This window comes from Hyperolius riggenbachi, chromosome 10 (genome assembly GCF_040937935.1).
Source record: "Hyperolius riggenbachi isolate aHypRig1 chromosome 10, aHypRig1.pri, whole genome shotgun sequence".
NCBI classification, from domain to species: Eukaryota; Metazoa; Chordata; class Amphibia; order Anura; family Hyperoliidae; genus Hyperolius; species Hyperolius riggenbachi.
Genome location: NC_090655.1, coordinates 214,966,223 through 214,980,621, shown reverse-complemented (window position 1 = coordinate 214,980,621; position 14,399 = coordinate 214,966,223). Strand labels below are relative to the sequence as shown.

Below are 14,399 nucleotides of genomic sequence, written 5' to 3'. Positions count from 1 at the left end.
TCCCATTACCAGGGCCGGAGCTACCATAGGAAAAAATGGGCAATTGCCCCAGGGCCCCAGAGCCTGTAGTGGCGCCCAAGGTGTCCCTCCCCTATCTTAACTGTTGCTCCCCAGGGACTCTGCAGAGTCTGTTAAGTTGGGAGTTGATTGGGGGAGGGTCAGTAGCCAGCTCAGGGGCCCAGGAGGGAAATTTGGCTGCAACAAAGGGCCTCTAATGACGCTTTTCGGTTGGGGGGTGTCTGTTGGGGGGCCCCCAGGCTAATTTTGCCATAGGGCCCAATTGTGTTGTGTGTTTGCAACATTGTTGGACACCCAGCATCCTAAATAATTGCTTAAAAAAACAACAAAAACATAACCGTATACAACTGGGTGCTTAAAAATTACCCAGAATTTCTCTCTTTGTTTACAGGTCTGTACAAAGAAGGAAGCAAACTATATATATAGCCAAAAATGGACATACTGAAATCTATTAAAAATCAATGTGCGAGTGTGTAGCAGTGATAAATCCCTCTGTGATCAGATGTCAACCAAAGGGGTATCTATCCTTTGGGCATGTCAGAAGAAATTCCTTCAGGGTATGGCAGACTTTATTAAAGCGTACCTGAACTCAGAACTTCCTCTATGCATAATAACCTTTCTACAGCATAATAACCTTTAAAGAAAAATAGTTATTTGTTAGTTACAGCTGAGCTGATACAAATCCTGCAATAAATCTGCACTATTTCTACTTCTTGCTTTCACAGAAGCAGACATATTTTTAACATCCTGTGCTTTCAAATGAGCTTGTCTGCCGTGGTAGTCAGCTGACACGGGAGACATCAAATTACAACTTGTGATTAGACACAGATAGGAGGGAATTAGACTGGCTAAACTCTCTAAATACATACAGGGTGCGTTTCACGGTTCATTTCATGTTTTTCTTCTGTCCTGTGTGAGTTTAGATCCACTTTAACATTTAAGTATTTTGCAGCAGATTGTCAACTCGTGTGAGGGTGCTGCGTTAGTACAGTATGGTAACTCTGTGAAGAAGGCGGTGTTACAAATGAATGAAAGCTGCAGTTTTTCTATTCTCCATAAGGTGGTGATCTCGCTAACAACGAGTGGAACGCACAGATGGGAAGTTGGGGGAGGGAGCTAAGCAGGAAGTCAATGAAGGAATTGGCAACAGAGGAGGTAAGGTAATGAGATAGACGCATATAATATATATCTATAGCACTGGTGACATTCTGTAGGGCTGTACTCTCTGTTCTCTATCAGCCTTGCACCAGTGGAGCTTACACTCTCACACAAGAGCCAGTAAAGGCAGGAGATAATTCATTCAGCAGTAGGAATGGTCACTGAGGGGCATATCAATCCAGTTTGTGTGCAAATGTCATGCAGCTTCTAGCTGGGCAAATCAGACAAGGCAGGAAATGCATTTTTAATTCCAGACTGCGTACAAGTGAATACAACCCTCACATTTTTGTAAAATATTCTATTTTATCCCTGTTATATATATTTTCACAGGACAGCACTGGAAATATTTAATCCACTTTAATACAGTGTAAAGTAGTCAGTGTACAGTTGTATAACTGTAAATTTTCTGTCCCATCAAAATAATTCAGCACACAGCTGGCAACAAAAGTTAGTGCACTAAGTTAAGAATCTCTCAATCTTGCCCGAATTGTCAATATTTTGTGTACCCACCAGTATTTTGTGTGCCCACCAGCACTGCCTTAAAGGGAACCCATGGGGAAATGGATATGGAGGCTGACATGTTTATTTCCTTTTAAATAATGCACATTGCCTTGCTGTCCTCCTGATCCTCTGCCTCTAATACTTCAAGCGATAGAACCTGAACAAGCATGCAGACCAGATGTCTAGGACAAATCTGACAAGATTAGCTGCATGCTTGTTTCAGGTGTGTGATTTAGACCGTTTTGAGACAGAAAGATCAGCAGGTCTGCCAGGCAACTGGTATTTTTTTTAAAGGAAATACATTTGGCAGCTACCATAGGTCTCACACCTCAGGTTCCTTTTAACTGTCTTGGGCATGGAGCTCACTAGAGCCCTTGCAAATGACAAGAAACATAGGCAGTTCTTCAGGCTATTTCTAAATTAAGTGGTAATACTGTAATATGTAGTAAGCAGTGTCAGACACATTCCGGTAATGTACATGATGATTGATGTTACTGTATGTTATTACTCAGGAGTATGAATTAGTGAAGAAGGCTTGATTCATCAAGCTGAGAGAGGAGCGCGAGCTCAGCACATGCTATGCTGCGGTGGTGCAGTTAGCATGCGCTGGTAATTCGCGCGCTCCTTGTAACTAATAACTGCTCCACTGAATCCGCCCAGAGCCCCGGCGGGTCCAGTGGCTTTTTAAGATGTGAACCTCGCACGTTGATTTGGCCCAATCGGCTGCCTGTCAAGTGACAGCCTATGACTGTCAAGTGACAGGCAGCCTAATGGGCCAATCAGAGTGCCAGGATCACATCCTAGAATCGCACTGGACCCGCTGGGGCTGACGGCGCATTTAGTGGAGTGGGCGTTAGATATAAGGAGCGTGTGTAAGTTACCAGTGCATGCTACACTGCACTACCGTAGCATAGCGTGCGCTGAGCTCGCGCTCTTGGTGATTTATTGATTCCCAGCAGTTGTCTTCATCTTCTTTTCCCATCACAGTGCCTTCAGCTCACTCCCAGATACCAGAAAGGACAAAGCAAGAACATCATAGAAGTCATTGCCAGGATAATAGAACTGCTGACAGGAGAGGTGCGCAGTGCTGGGAATTATAGGTCATTATCCCACATAAGCAAGGGTTGTGTGTGGATGGTGACTGTATCACTGTTTGTGTTCCCATAAGGTGTCAGGGTGTTTCTGTCTATTTATCCATGAAGGGATGACAGTATTTAGAAAGACGTAAGAATTGCTACAAAACGTTATGATGGAAAATCGGCCGTCCCTCACTTCACCAGGTAAGAGGAGACTTTCATTTCTTTGTAAAGGAGAGATTTTTACAGTAGTCATGTATAAATGATTTAGTCAGTGTTTGCTTATTGTAAAATAACGGAAAATTGTTACTTACCTATCGGTAATTTTCCTTTCCCGATGCTTACATGTCATAACACTTGGGTAGATGCCCCGCCCCCACTACCCCATAGGACCATGTGATTATAAATTCTAGACGTTCACGCCCCCCCTCCAGTCTATGTCAGCCTCGAACTCACCGAAGCTAACCCAGAAGGGAGGGCCGTATTATGACATGTAAGCATCGGGAAAGGAAAATTACCGATAGGTAACAATTTTCCGTTTTCCCTATGCTTCCATGTCATAACACTTGGGATATAACTAGGAAAATAATGAAGGGAGGGTATACTGATGCTTAATACACACTTTAATTATGAACTTGCAAGCAAAACAGACTTTCCATACACAAGAGAACTTTGGGATGACAGGTCCACTCTGTAGTGGCGCATAAAGGTATGTATGTTTGACCAATTAGCGGCCTGGCAGATTTTATCTGCCGGAACTTTATTATATGCTGCCCAAGACGTAGTACGTGTAGAATGGGCATTTATTTGTAGAGGTGGCTCTAAACTGAGAGTTCTGTAAGCTACTTGAATGGCCTTCACCAGCCAGGATGCAATAGTTCTAGCTGAGGCTGCCTCTCCTTTTCTATATCCCGCGGGTATTACCCACAGTCTTTCAGTTTTCCTGAATTGTAGAGTTACGTCCAAGTAATTACGTAGTGCTTGTACTACATCTAGTGAGTGAGGTTCATTGGAATCTTCTCCCGGAAAGGAAGGAAGAGTCCAGTCTTGATTGAGGTGGAATGTTGATGTGACCTTTGGAATGAACTCCTGAATCGGCCTTAATATTACTCTATCTGGAAAGAATGAGAGGTAAGGTTCAGTTGATCCTAAGGCTTGCAATTCAGAAACTCTTCTAGCCGATGAAATTGCTACAAGAAAAGCCGTTTTAAGAGTTATATGCCACAAGGTACTGTCCTTTACTGGATGAAATTGACTCTTGGTAAGGGCTTCCAACACCAGTGGTAAGTCCCACTTCGGGAAAATGTTCTTTTTTGGTGGCCTTATTCTTAACACTCCCTTGGTGAACTGTTTGATTAAAGGATGAGCCGCCCATGATGTGCCTGTGAGAGCTGTTAAGGCTGAGATATGGCCCTTGATGGTATGGTAACCCAGACCTAACTGTTGGAATTTATTCCATATTCTGGCGTATGTTGCGTTGGTAGTTGGTTTCCTGGCAGCTAATAATGTTTTTATAACCTCCTCTGAACAGCCTGTTTGTCTTAACCTCTGCCCTTCAATATCCATATCCTCAGATTCAATCTCTCCGGGTTCTGGTGACGTATCAGTCCCTGAGTGAGTAGATCCTTGTTGTATGGGATAGCTAGTCGATATCGTAACTTCAGCTCCCACAACAGAGGGAACCAAGGGCGTCTCGGCCAATATGGGATAACTGCTATTAGTGTTACCTTCTCCCGAAAGAGTCTGAGTAGTAACGGCCGAATCATCGGCGTCGGGGGATAGACATAGGCCATGGAGAAGTTCCACTGGCTGGACAATGCATCCACTCCCTCTGACTGGTTGTACCGGTACCTGGAGAAGAACCTCTTGCATTTTGTATTTTGTGGAGTGGCCACCAAATCTACTTCCGGTACTCCAAACTGACTGCATATCCATTGAAAGGTTTCCATGGATAGACTCCATTCGTTGTTGTTCAGCCTTTGTCTGCTCAGGTAGTCTGCTGTCTGATTCAGTTTGCCCGGTATGTAAAGGGATTTGATATTCCATAGGAACTTCTCTGCCAGTTGGAATATCGGTGCTGTCTCCTGTAGTAACGACATGCTCTTGGTACCTCCCTGTCTCCTTATATATGATACTGCCGTCTTGTTGTCCATCATTATTAGGATACTTTTCCCCTGAATTAGATGTTGGAAGCTGAGCAACGCATGGTAGGCAGCTCGTATCTCCAGTATATTTGATGGGATTTGATAAGGTGAAGCAGTCCATCTGCCCTGAGCGAAGTGGCCCTCGCAATGGGCTCCCCATCCTGTCTGGCTGGCATCTGTGGTAATGATAGTCATCACATCGTCCTGGATCAGATGAAATCTCCTGAGGTTGTCTTCGGACATCCACCATGTCAAGCTGTTTTTCATCAGTGATGTTATTTGAATTGTCTGTCTGTACGATATCTTGTTCCATTGGCTCAAGAATCCCCATTGGAACGCTCGTATATGCCAGTGCGCCCATCTTACCATTGGTATGGTAGAAGTCATGAGGCCTAGGAGACTTAGGCACTGCTTTGCTTTCATCTCTGACATGGAAAATGTCATTTGGACCCTCTGAATCAGACTCGTTATTTTCAGATCTGGTAAGGATAGAGAGTTCTGTATTGTATTGAACAGGGCTCCTGGAAAGATCATAGATTGGGTTGGTTCCAATTTGCTCTTGGGATAGTTGATCTTCCACCCGAAGTATGTCAGTGTGTCTATCAGTATCTGTCTGTGAAGCAGTAGTATCTCCCTGTCGGATGCCAACAGAAGTAGATCGTCGAGGTAGTGGTACAACCTCAACCCCTTCTCTCGTAGTAGAGCCACCATCGCTAGTAGAGTCTTTGAGAATGTCCTTGGAGCGGTGGAGATTCCAAAAGGCAGGCATGTAAACTGGAAGTGGTCTTCCGCAACTGCAAATCTTAGATACTTCTGGGACCTCGAGTGTACTGGAATATGCAAGTAAGCGTCCTCGAGGTCCACAGAAAGCATCCAATCTGATATTCGTATAGCCTGACGGATTGATTCCAGCGTCTCCATCTTGAACCTTTTCACTCTGATATTTTTGTTCAGTCTCCTTAAATCCATGACTGGTCGCCAGTCTCCTGTTCTTTTTAATACAAAGAATAATGGGGAATATATTCCCTTGCCTCTCTGTTCTGTAGGAACCGCCATTATTGCTCTCTTTTGTTTCAGTGTTTGAATGTATTGTAGCAAGACTTGTCTCTTGTCTGCTTGTGTCGGGACTCTTGTCCTCTGAAAGTGTTCTTTCGGGGTTGAGAAAAAACTCCATCGGTGTCCTCGAGACACCGTGCGGACTACCCACCGATTCTTTATATTCTCCGCCCAGACCTGCTTGAAGTAGGCTAATCTTCCTCCCACCGGGCAAGACTGAGCGGGTTGCCCGTCAAAAGGGCTTCTGTTGAGAAGGCGTGGACTGAGAAGATCTTTGTTTAGTCAGACGCTGTAAATTTGATTGTGCACTCTGCCAGGTTCTTTTAAATTCTTTGCCAGGTTTGTAAGATCTGGCATTCTTGTATCTTGATTGTTGGAACCGAGACGTTTGTTGAGGAAAAGACCGTTTATTCTTCCTGTCCTGAGGTAGCAGGCCCGATCTTCCTCCTGTCACTCTTTTGATCGCATCGTCCATCTCTTTACCGAATAGATTAGTTCCGTCATAAGGTTTACGGCACCAATCCTGTTTTGATGCGGGGTCTGCTGCCCACGTCTTTAGCCATAAGGCTCTCTTGGCAATCACTGATGAGGCCATTGCCCTGGAACTACATCTTATTACATCCACCGCCACTTCGCCAATGAAGTCGGCTGTTAGGTTGTAGTCATCCAACGCTGCTAAAATAGCCTCCTTATCCGTATCTGCTTTTATTGCCTCTTCTATATTTATTGTCCAGGCTCTAAGGGCTCTAGAGATTGACGTTAGTGCTATAGCTGGTTTTACTGCATTTCCAGATAGTGTATAAATCTTCTTTAATTCTGAGTCCAATTTTTTATCTAAGATATCTCTAAACGATGTTGCGTTCTCCCTTGGAAGCGTCATAGGTCTTGCCAAACGGACTACCGACGCATCTACAATTGGCGGATTATCCAAATTTTTTGTCTGTTCATTTTTAAGTGGATAGAGTTTTGAAATCCTATTATTCACCGGCGCTCTCTTGTCGAGTTTCTCCCATTCCTCTTTGATGATGTCCGCTATTTCGGTCATTACTGGAAATGTTGTGGTTTTCTTCTTTAGATGGGAAAAGTACTCCTTGTGTTTAGTACTAGTTGATGGTTCTTCCACATCTTCCTCCTCCCATTCTATGGCCTCCTTTACTGCCTGGATATATGGCTGGACCAAGGCAAAATCAAAGCCAATTGCTAGATCTTCTGTATCCATGGAAGTCTGAGTTTTTGTTTGTTCTGGTGTTTGCATCGGAATAGCAGGAAGGGACGCTAGATATTCCTTCATGGAATCCTGTACAGCCTGCGTTATCATTTGGGATATATCGATAGGTGCTTGATCCTTTTCTCTCGCAAGGTCACTGAAGCATTTACTGCAGACCGTCTTGTCTGGTAGCGCTTCTCTGTAGCAAGCCCAACATCTTCTATAGCGTTGAGGTGATCTGGACTTGCTTCTGTGTCTGTAGTGAGGAGAAGGACTTCTCCTTCTAGATCTGGATCTGGATCTCGTACTCTTCTTTTTCCGGTGCTTTTTTGGACTGTAGTAAGAAAGAAAAAATAAGACACCTTTCAGTATCAAAAAAATATATCGGGATTTTAAGAACCTACCTTATAACCCCTACCTTTGTTCCCGATGCTGGTCTTTAGAGGGTGCAGAGGGAGCGATAGAAGCAGCAGAAGTGGCTGACGAAATGAAAGATACTGCTATTAGCATTGAGAGAGAGAAGGAGAAACAGAAAAACAGGTGTCAACACACAGTACTCACATTGTTGAGGAATGTGACTCTCCTGCGTCTCAGGAGCTGGGTTGGTCTCCATAGCGATATGTTATTGTCCCTCTAGATACTCCTGATATACTGGTAAAGATTTTGGCTGCAGTATAGCGCTGACATGTAGCGCATATACCATGGCCGCCGCACGTAGTAATCCGTGCGTTTAAATAGCGTGGGGAGACAATGTGTCCCACCTCCCTGCTCCAGTTAGCCAATACGAGGTGACCGAGTGGAAAGCTCACTCCCCGAGTGTTGCCGCACCAATGGTTAGCGGGGAAAGATCCGGGCGGAAGTCCAGTACCGGAAGTACGTCACCGGAAGTGACGGATGCGCTCCACTGCTGGATCCGGAAGCCGCGACAGCGTCTCTGTCTGTATACGCCCGCTGTCCGGGTCTTAGCGGAGACAAGGAGAAGCAAGAAAAGGTAATGCAATCCCTCTGCACCAATCTTACAGCCTATTTAAGGCTGACTGCAAAATATTGGCGAACATAAAGACTGTTAAGAGCCGTTTAGGCTACACAGTCACAAAACACCTCCCTCCAAAACCAGCAAACACGAGGGGGACCTTGCTACTTTATAGCCTATACGGTCCATAGAAAAATAACTAAGACCACTATTTAAGCAGTCAGGTAGGGGCAAAAAACAAACAAAAAAGAAAAAATTTGATAGGCAAATCATGCCCCCCTTTACCGGTCCCTGAGGTGAGGTCGAGGACAAAAAGAAGACTGGAGGGGGGGGCGTGAACGTCTAGAATTTATAATCACATGGTCCTATGGGGTAGTGGGGGCGGGGCATCTACCCAAGTGTTATGACATGGAAGCATAGGAAAACAGTATTTCCTCTCCCTGATTTACATTCTGGCATTTGTCACATTTTACTGCTGGCAGGTGATGTCAGTGGAGGTAGCTGCTGCTTTCCACATGTGGGTTTGATGTGGCTGTGTAAAATTTAAAGCTATAGGCTTGCTATACACCAGCGGTTCTGGATGCTAGCCTGGCTTACAGGGGTGAAAAGAGATAATTTGCATATTCAGTAGTTGTGCATTGTGGGTAACCACAAATGTTCACTTATAGCTGAATTATTGCAAATTTCCTTCTATTTTAAGAAGGCAAATCACACCAAGCTTGCTTTTTTGGCAGTCGGAAACAGCTGTTATTTCCCACAATGCAACGAGGTTCACAGAAAGGAAATTGCCAAGACTTTGACCTGACATCACACTGTGGGAGGGGTTTCACCACAATATCAGCCATACAGACCCCCCCTGATGATCCGTTTTGTGAAAAGGAATAGATTTCTCATGGGAAAGGGGGTATCTGCTACTGATTGGGATGAAGTTCAATTCTTGGTCACGGTTTCTCTTGGACCCAAAGGGCTGATTCACACTACAAGAGCTTTTTAAACGCTGGAGATTTTAAAAGGTCTTGCTAATGCAATGCTATGGGGGAGTTTTACAAAATCACATCACTCTAGTGAGAACATACACATAGCATTAGCAAGAGCTTTTAAAATCACAAAGCGCTTAGAAAAGCTCTTGTAGTGTGAATAAGCCCTAAGGAGCTCAGGGCGAGACGAGTGGAGCGCCCGTTACATTTAACCACTTGAGGACCGCAGTGTTAAACTCCCCTAAAGACCAGGCCATTTTTCATTAAATTGGCCACTGCAGCTTTAAGGCCAAGCTGCAGGGTCACAAAACACAGCACACAAGTAATTCCCCCCCCCCTTTTCTCCCCACCAACAGAGCTCTCTGTTGGTGGGGTCTGATTGCCCCCCAGATGTTTGTTTGTTTATTTCTGTTTATTTGTGTGGGGTTTTTTTTATGTGTTTTTTTTTTGTACTATTGTACACCCCCCTCCCTCCCCCCGCCAGCCAATCCCCGCGATCAGCTGATCACCTCTGTGCCTCAGGAGGGGACAGCCGTGTGACACAGTACAGCGCTGCTGTCGATCGCAGTGCTGTACGGGTAATTAGACGGCAGTTTCGCCATCTAACAGTCTCCCGAGACTGAAGGCGGAGCTCTGCTCCGCCCACAAAGCAGGAGATACGCACGCAGCCTGCGCACAATCTGCAAAACAAAGCCCCATGACTTTACGCCGATCGTCGTCAGGCGCTCCTGGGGCTGCCGTCGCGGCCACGCCCATCCGCGTGAAGCGGTCGGCTAGTAGTTAAGGAACACTGATGAAATAGCATGAGTTACAGGAGGCTATTTTTGTTAGTGAATCAATCACATAAATACTCTATTCAACTAAGGTAACCATACATGATTTGATGAATGGGGAGACCGACTATGAGACAGATCCCTCTCCAATCAAATCTGATCAGAGAGGGATCTGTTTTCTGCCCATACACCCCAGACTGGTTTTCAATAGATTTCAGCATGACATCTATCAGAAATTGGCCTAGTGCTGCTGCCTGCCTGGTTGCCCTCCCAGGTGCCCGTGCTCAGTAGTCTCACCTGTCTGCTGGCATGACTGCTAGCCTTTCTCCAGTGTTTGGCGTCACCACAATTGTCTTTACCACGTGGCACCAGGCGTGTATAGTGACATCACATGTGCATCTGTTGCCACGTGGTACTGGCGGTGATGATGGACATCAGAGGCCAGGAGTTCTGGTAGTGGACAGGTGAGACTCTTACACTGCACACTGGCTAGGAAGGATACTTTTGCACTTTGAGAGACACCAGTTGGGGTCCATCATGTATGTCGGATGTCGCGATATTGAAGGATGTTACTAGCGATTGAGCACTGGCGAGTAAGATTTTAAAGCATGCCCAATCGATCCTTTCAACTGATTTGGGCCAGAAATCGATCGAAAGATCAATTGGACGGCCATGTTGCTGCGCCGATTTTCTTCAGATCTGATAAAATTATCGAATGGGAAGGTCAAATGGGCTGAAAAGTCGTGTGGTGTATGGGCACTTTTAATGTCAGTGTTTCCTACAGATGGATCCAGGAACAGAAAAGGGAGACATACAGATCCTCTTTGTTCCCAGGATTGTGCACAGGAAGATCATACCATCCCTCACCATTATCAGGTAGGTTGAAGTGTGAGGATTTCACCAAATATCAAAACTACTCCATGTTTTATGAGCTGCCTGGAAGTTGTGTGAATCTTATAAATGTCTGTCCCCTGTGTGTGTGGTCTTATTATAGGATGAAGATGAGATTACTGTGAAAGCAGAGGTTAAAGAAGAACAAGAAGAGATGGATGAAGAGCCACGTAAGGAGGAAGAAATTCCTTCGCAAATAAACATAGGTCAGTAATAAACACCAAATATAGCAATGCTTCACACATTCTTTGTGTCTGCAACACAGATGTCAAACACACTGCCACGGGCCTAATACGCTCCTCCTTGCCAATTTATCCGGCCCTTGAGAGTTTCCAATGTCCATCAATGTAAGCAGCAAAAGAAAGACAATGGAGTTTATTCACTAACAATAGAATAGCGCTTCCAAACAGCGCAAGTAAATAACAGTTACAAGCGCTGATATAGCAGCGATACTTACTTTTTACTCTGAGCACGCTATGCTGAGTGCATGCTATGCTGTGGTAGTGCAGCAAATTGAGTGTTGGTAACTTACGCCCGCTCCCTGCCAATAACAGGCGCTCCACCCGTCAAGTGATAAGCAGCCTATTGGGTCAATCAAAGTGCGGGGATAACGTCAGTGCTGGGCCGAAATTACGCATTAGCGTAATTACGCATCGTAATTCACTACAAATGCACCGTAAGCGTTATGTGTAAGGTTACGGTATTACGCGTAATTAATTACGCGTAGACCGTAGGTTACGTTATTACGCGTAACAAATTACGCGTAAGACAGTAAACTCCCATTGAAATTACACAGTCTGCCGTAATCGCGTAATATTACGCTCCCGTATAATATAAAAAAGCAGCCGACTTTAAGGGTTAATAGCAAAGCCCCCTTAAGTGCTAAGAGCCTCAAATTTGGAGAACATATTAAGGAGATCAGAAGGAATAAGAGGAATTTTTTTTTTTCAAAAAGACCTTATAGTTTTTGAGAAAATCGATGTTAAAGTTTCAAAGGAAAAATATATACATTTAAAAACCCGCCGACTTTAACGGTTAATAGAAAAGCCTGCTTAAAATTTAGGAACACCAAATTCACAGGGTATATTAAGGGGATCAGTGGGAATAAGAGGAACATTTTTTTTTCAAAAAGACCTTATAGTTTTTGAGAAAATCGATTTTTAAGTTTCAAGGGCAAAAATGTCTTTTAAATGCGGAAAATGTCAGTTTTTTTTGCACAGGTAACAATAGTGTTTTATTTTCATAGATTCCCCCAAGTGGGAAGAGTTTTACTTACTTCGTTCTGAGTGTGGGAAATATTAAAAAAAAACGACGTGGGGTCCCCCCTCCCAGACCTCTTTAACCCCTTGTCCCCCATGCAGACTGGGATAGCCAGAATGCGGAGCACCGGCCGCGTGGGGCTCCGCACCCTGACTATACCAGCCCGCATGGTCCATGGATTGGGGGGTCTCGGAAGGGGAGGGGCAGCCAAGCTTTCCCCTCCCCCTCCGAGCCCTTGTCCAATCCAAGGACAAGGGGCTCTTCTCCACCTCCGATGGGCGGTGGAGGTGGAGGCCGCGATTTCCTGGGGGGGGTTCATGGTGGCATCTGGGAGTCCCCTTTAAAAAGGGGTCCCCTAGATGCCCACCCCCCCTCCCAGGAGAAATGAGTATAGAGGTACTTGTACCCCTTACCCATTTCCTTTAAGAGTTAAAAGTAAATAAACACACAAACACATAGAAAAAGTATTTTAATTGAACAAAAAACATAACCACGAAAAAAGTCCTTTAATATTCTTAATTAACCATTAATACTTACCTGTCCCTTTAAAAGCCAGTTCCCACGCAATATCCTCGGAAATATACTAATCAGTTACAATGTAACAAAGTTGTTACAATGTAACAACTTTGTTACTTTGTAACACCACCGCACCCGACGTCACTCGCCGCTCACCCGCCGGCCGCCGCATACACTCTAAGTCCCCGCCGGCTCACGCCGTCCACTCCGCCCACACCTGTCACCCATATACATGCTGGCACCCATGGGTGCCAGCATGTATATAGGTGACATGTGGGAGAGGCGGGGAGAGCAGCGGAGCCGGCGGGGACTTAGCGTCCTGAACCCGAGAGAGCTCTGAGCTATATAGCTCAGAGCTCTCTAAAGCATCTTTGTATTTGGGCTCCAAGGGGCCCCATTGGTCCTTAGCAGACCAATGGGGTTCCTTCTGATTTGAAGGAACCCCATTGGTCTGCTAAGGACCAATGGGGCTCCTTGGAGCCCAAATACAAAGATGCTTTAGAGAGCTCTGAGCTATATAGCTCAGAGCTCTCTCGGGTTCAGGACGCTAAGTCCCCGCCGGCTCCGCTGCTCTCCCCGCCTCTCCCACATGTCACCTATATACATGCTGGCACCCATGGGTGCCAGCATGTATATGGGTGACAGGTGTGGGCGGAGTGGGCGGCGGGAGCCGGCGGGGACTTAGAGTGTATGCGGCGGCCGGCGGGTGAGCGGCGAGTGACGTCGGGTGCGGTGGTGTTACAAAGTAACAAAGTTGTTACATTGTAACAACTTTGTTACATTGTAACTGATTAGTATATTTCCGAGGATATTGCGTGGGAACTGGCTTTTAAAGGGACAGGTAAGTATTAATGGTTAATTAAGAATATTAAAGGACTTTTTTCGTGGTTATGTTTTTTGTTCAATTAAAATACTTTTTCTATGTGTTTGTGTGTTTATTTACTTTTAACTCTTAAAGGAAAGGGGTAAGGGGTACAAGTACCTCTATACTCATTTCTCCTGGGAGGGGGGGTGGGCATCTGGGGGACCCCTTTTTAAAGGGGACTCCCAGATGCCACCATGAACCCCCTCCCAGGAAATCGCGGCCTCCACCTCCACCACCCATCGGAGGTGGAGAAGAGCCCCTTGTCCTTGGATTGGACAAGGGCTCGGAGGGGGAGGGGAAAGCTTGGCTGCCCCTCCCCTTCCGAGACCCCCCAATCCATGGACCATGCGGGCTGGTATAGTCAGGGTGCAGAGCCCCACGCGGCCGGTGCTCCGCATTCTGGCTATCCTAGTCTGCATGGGGGACAAGGGGTTAAAGAGGTCTGGGAGGGGGGACCCCACGTCATTTTTTTTTTAATATTTCCCACACTCAGAACGAAGTAAGTAAAACTCTTCCCACTTGGGGAATCTATAAAAATAAAACACTATTGTTACCTGTGCAAAAAAAACTGTCATTTTCCGCATTTAAAAGACATTTTTGCCCTTGAAACTTAAAAATCGATTTTCTCAAAAACTATAAGGTCTTTTTGAAAAATGTTTTTTTCCTCTTATTCCTTCTGATCTCCTTAATATATTCTCCAAATTTGAGGCTCTTAGCACTTAAGGGGGCTTTGCTATTAACCCTTAAAGTCGGCGGCTACCTAACATTGATCCATGCGTCAACTTTTCCGCTTGGCAGCATGACCTTACGCATGAATTGCTAGAAGGATTTTACGCGTAAGCCTATAACGTAACAACCTGAATTACGGTATTCTTACGCGTAATTGCGTAAGGGCTATGCGTAATTACAGACATGTACCGAAATTGAATGTCTACGCCGTAAGCGTAATTCCGTAATGCGTAATAGTGTAAAATTACGCGTAAT

At 45.3% G+C, this 14,399-nt stretch overlaps 1 protein-coding gene across 1 annotated transcript in view; it reads left to right on the top strand.

Moving 5' to 3' along the window:
* The first annotated feature begins 1,131 nt into the window (after positions 1-1,131).
* LOC137534479 (oocyte zinc finger protein XlCOF22-like) overlaps positions 1,132-14,399 on the top strand; it is a 28,895-nt gene continuing 15,627 nt past the window's right edge. Inside the window, exons 1-5 of the mRNA XM_068255993.1 lie at positions 1,132-1,173; positions 2,665-2,754; positions 2,846-2,957; positions 10,668-10,759; positions 10,878-10,980. Of these exons, the coding sequence (XP_068112094.1) occupies positions 2,924-2,957; positions 10,668-10,759; positions 10,878-10,980 (229 nt within the window). The 5' untranslated portion in view covers positions 1,132-1,173; positions 2,665-2,754; positions 2,846-2,923. The remainder of the gene's footprint in view (positions 1,174-2,664; positions 2,755-2,845; positions 2,958-10,667; positions 10,760-10,877; positions 10,981-14,399) is intronic.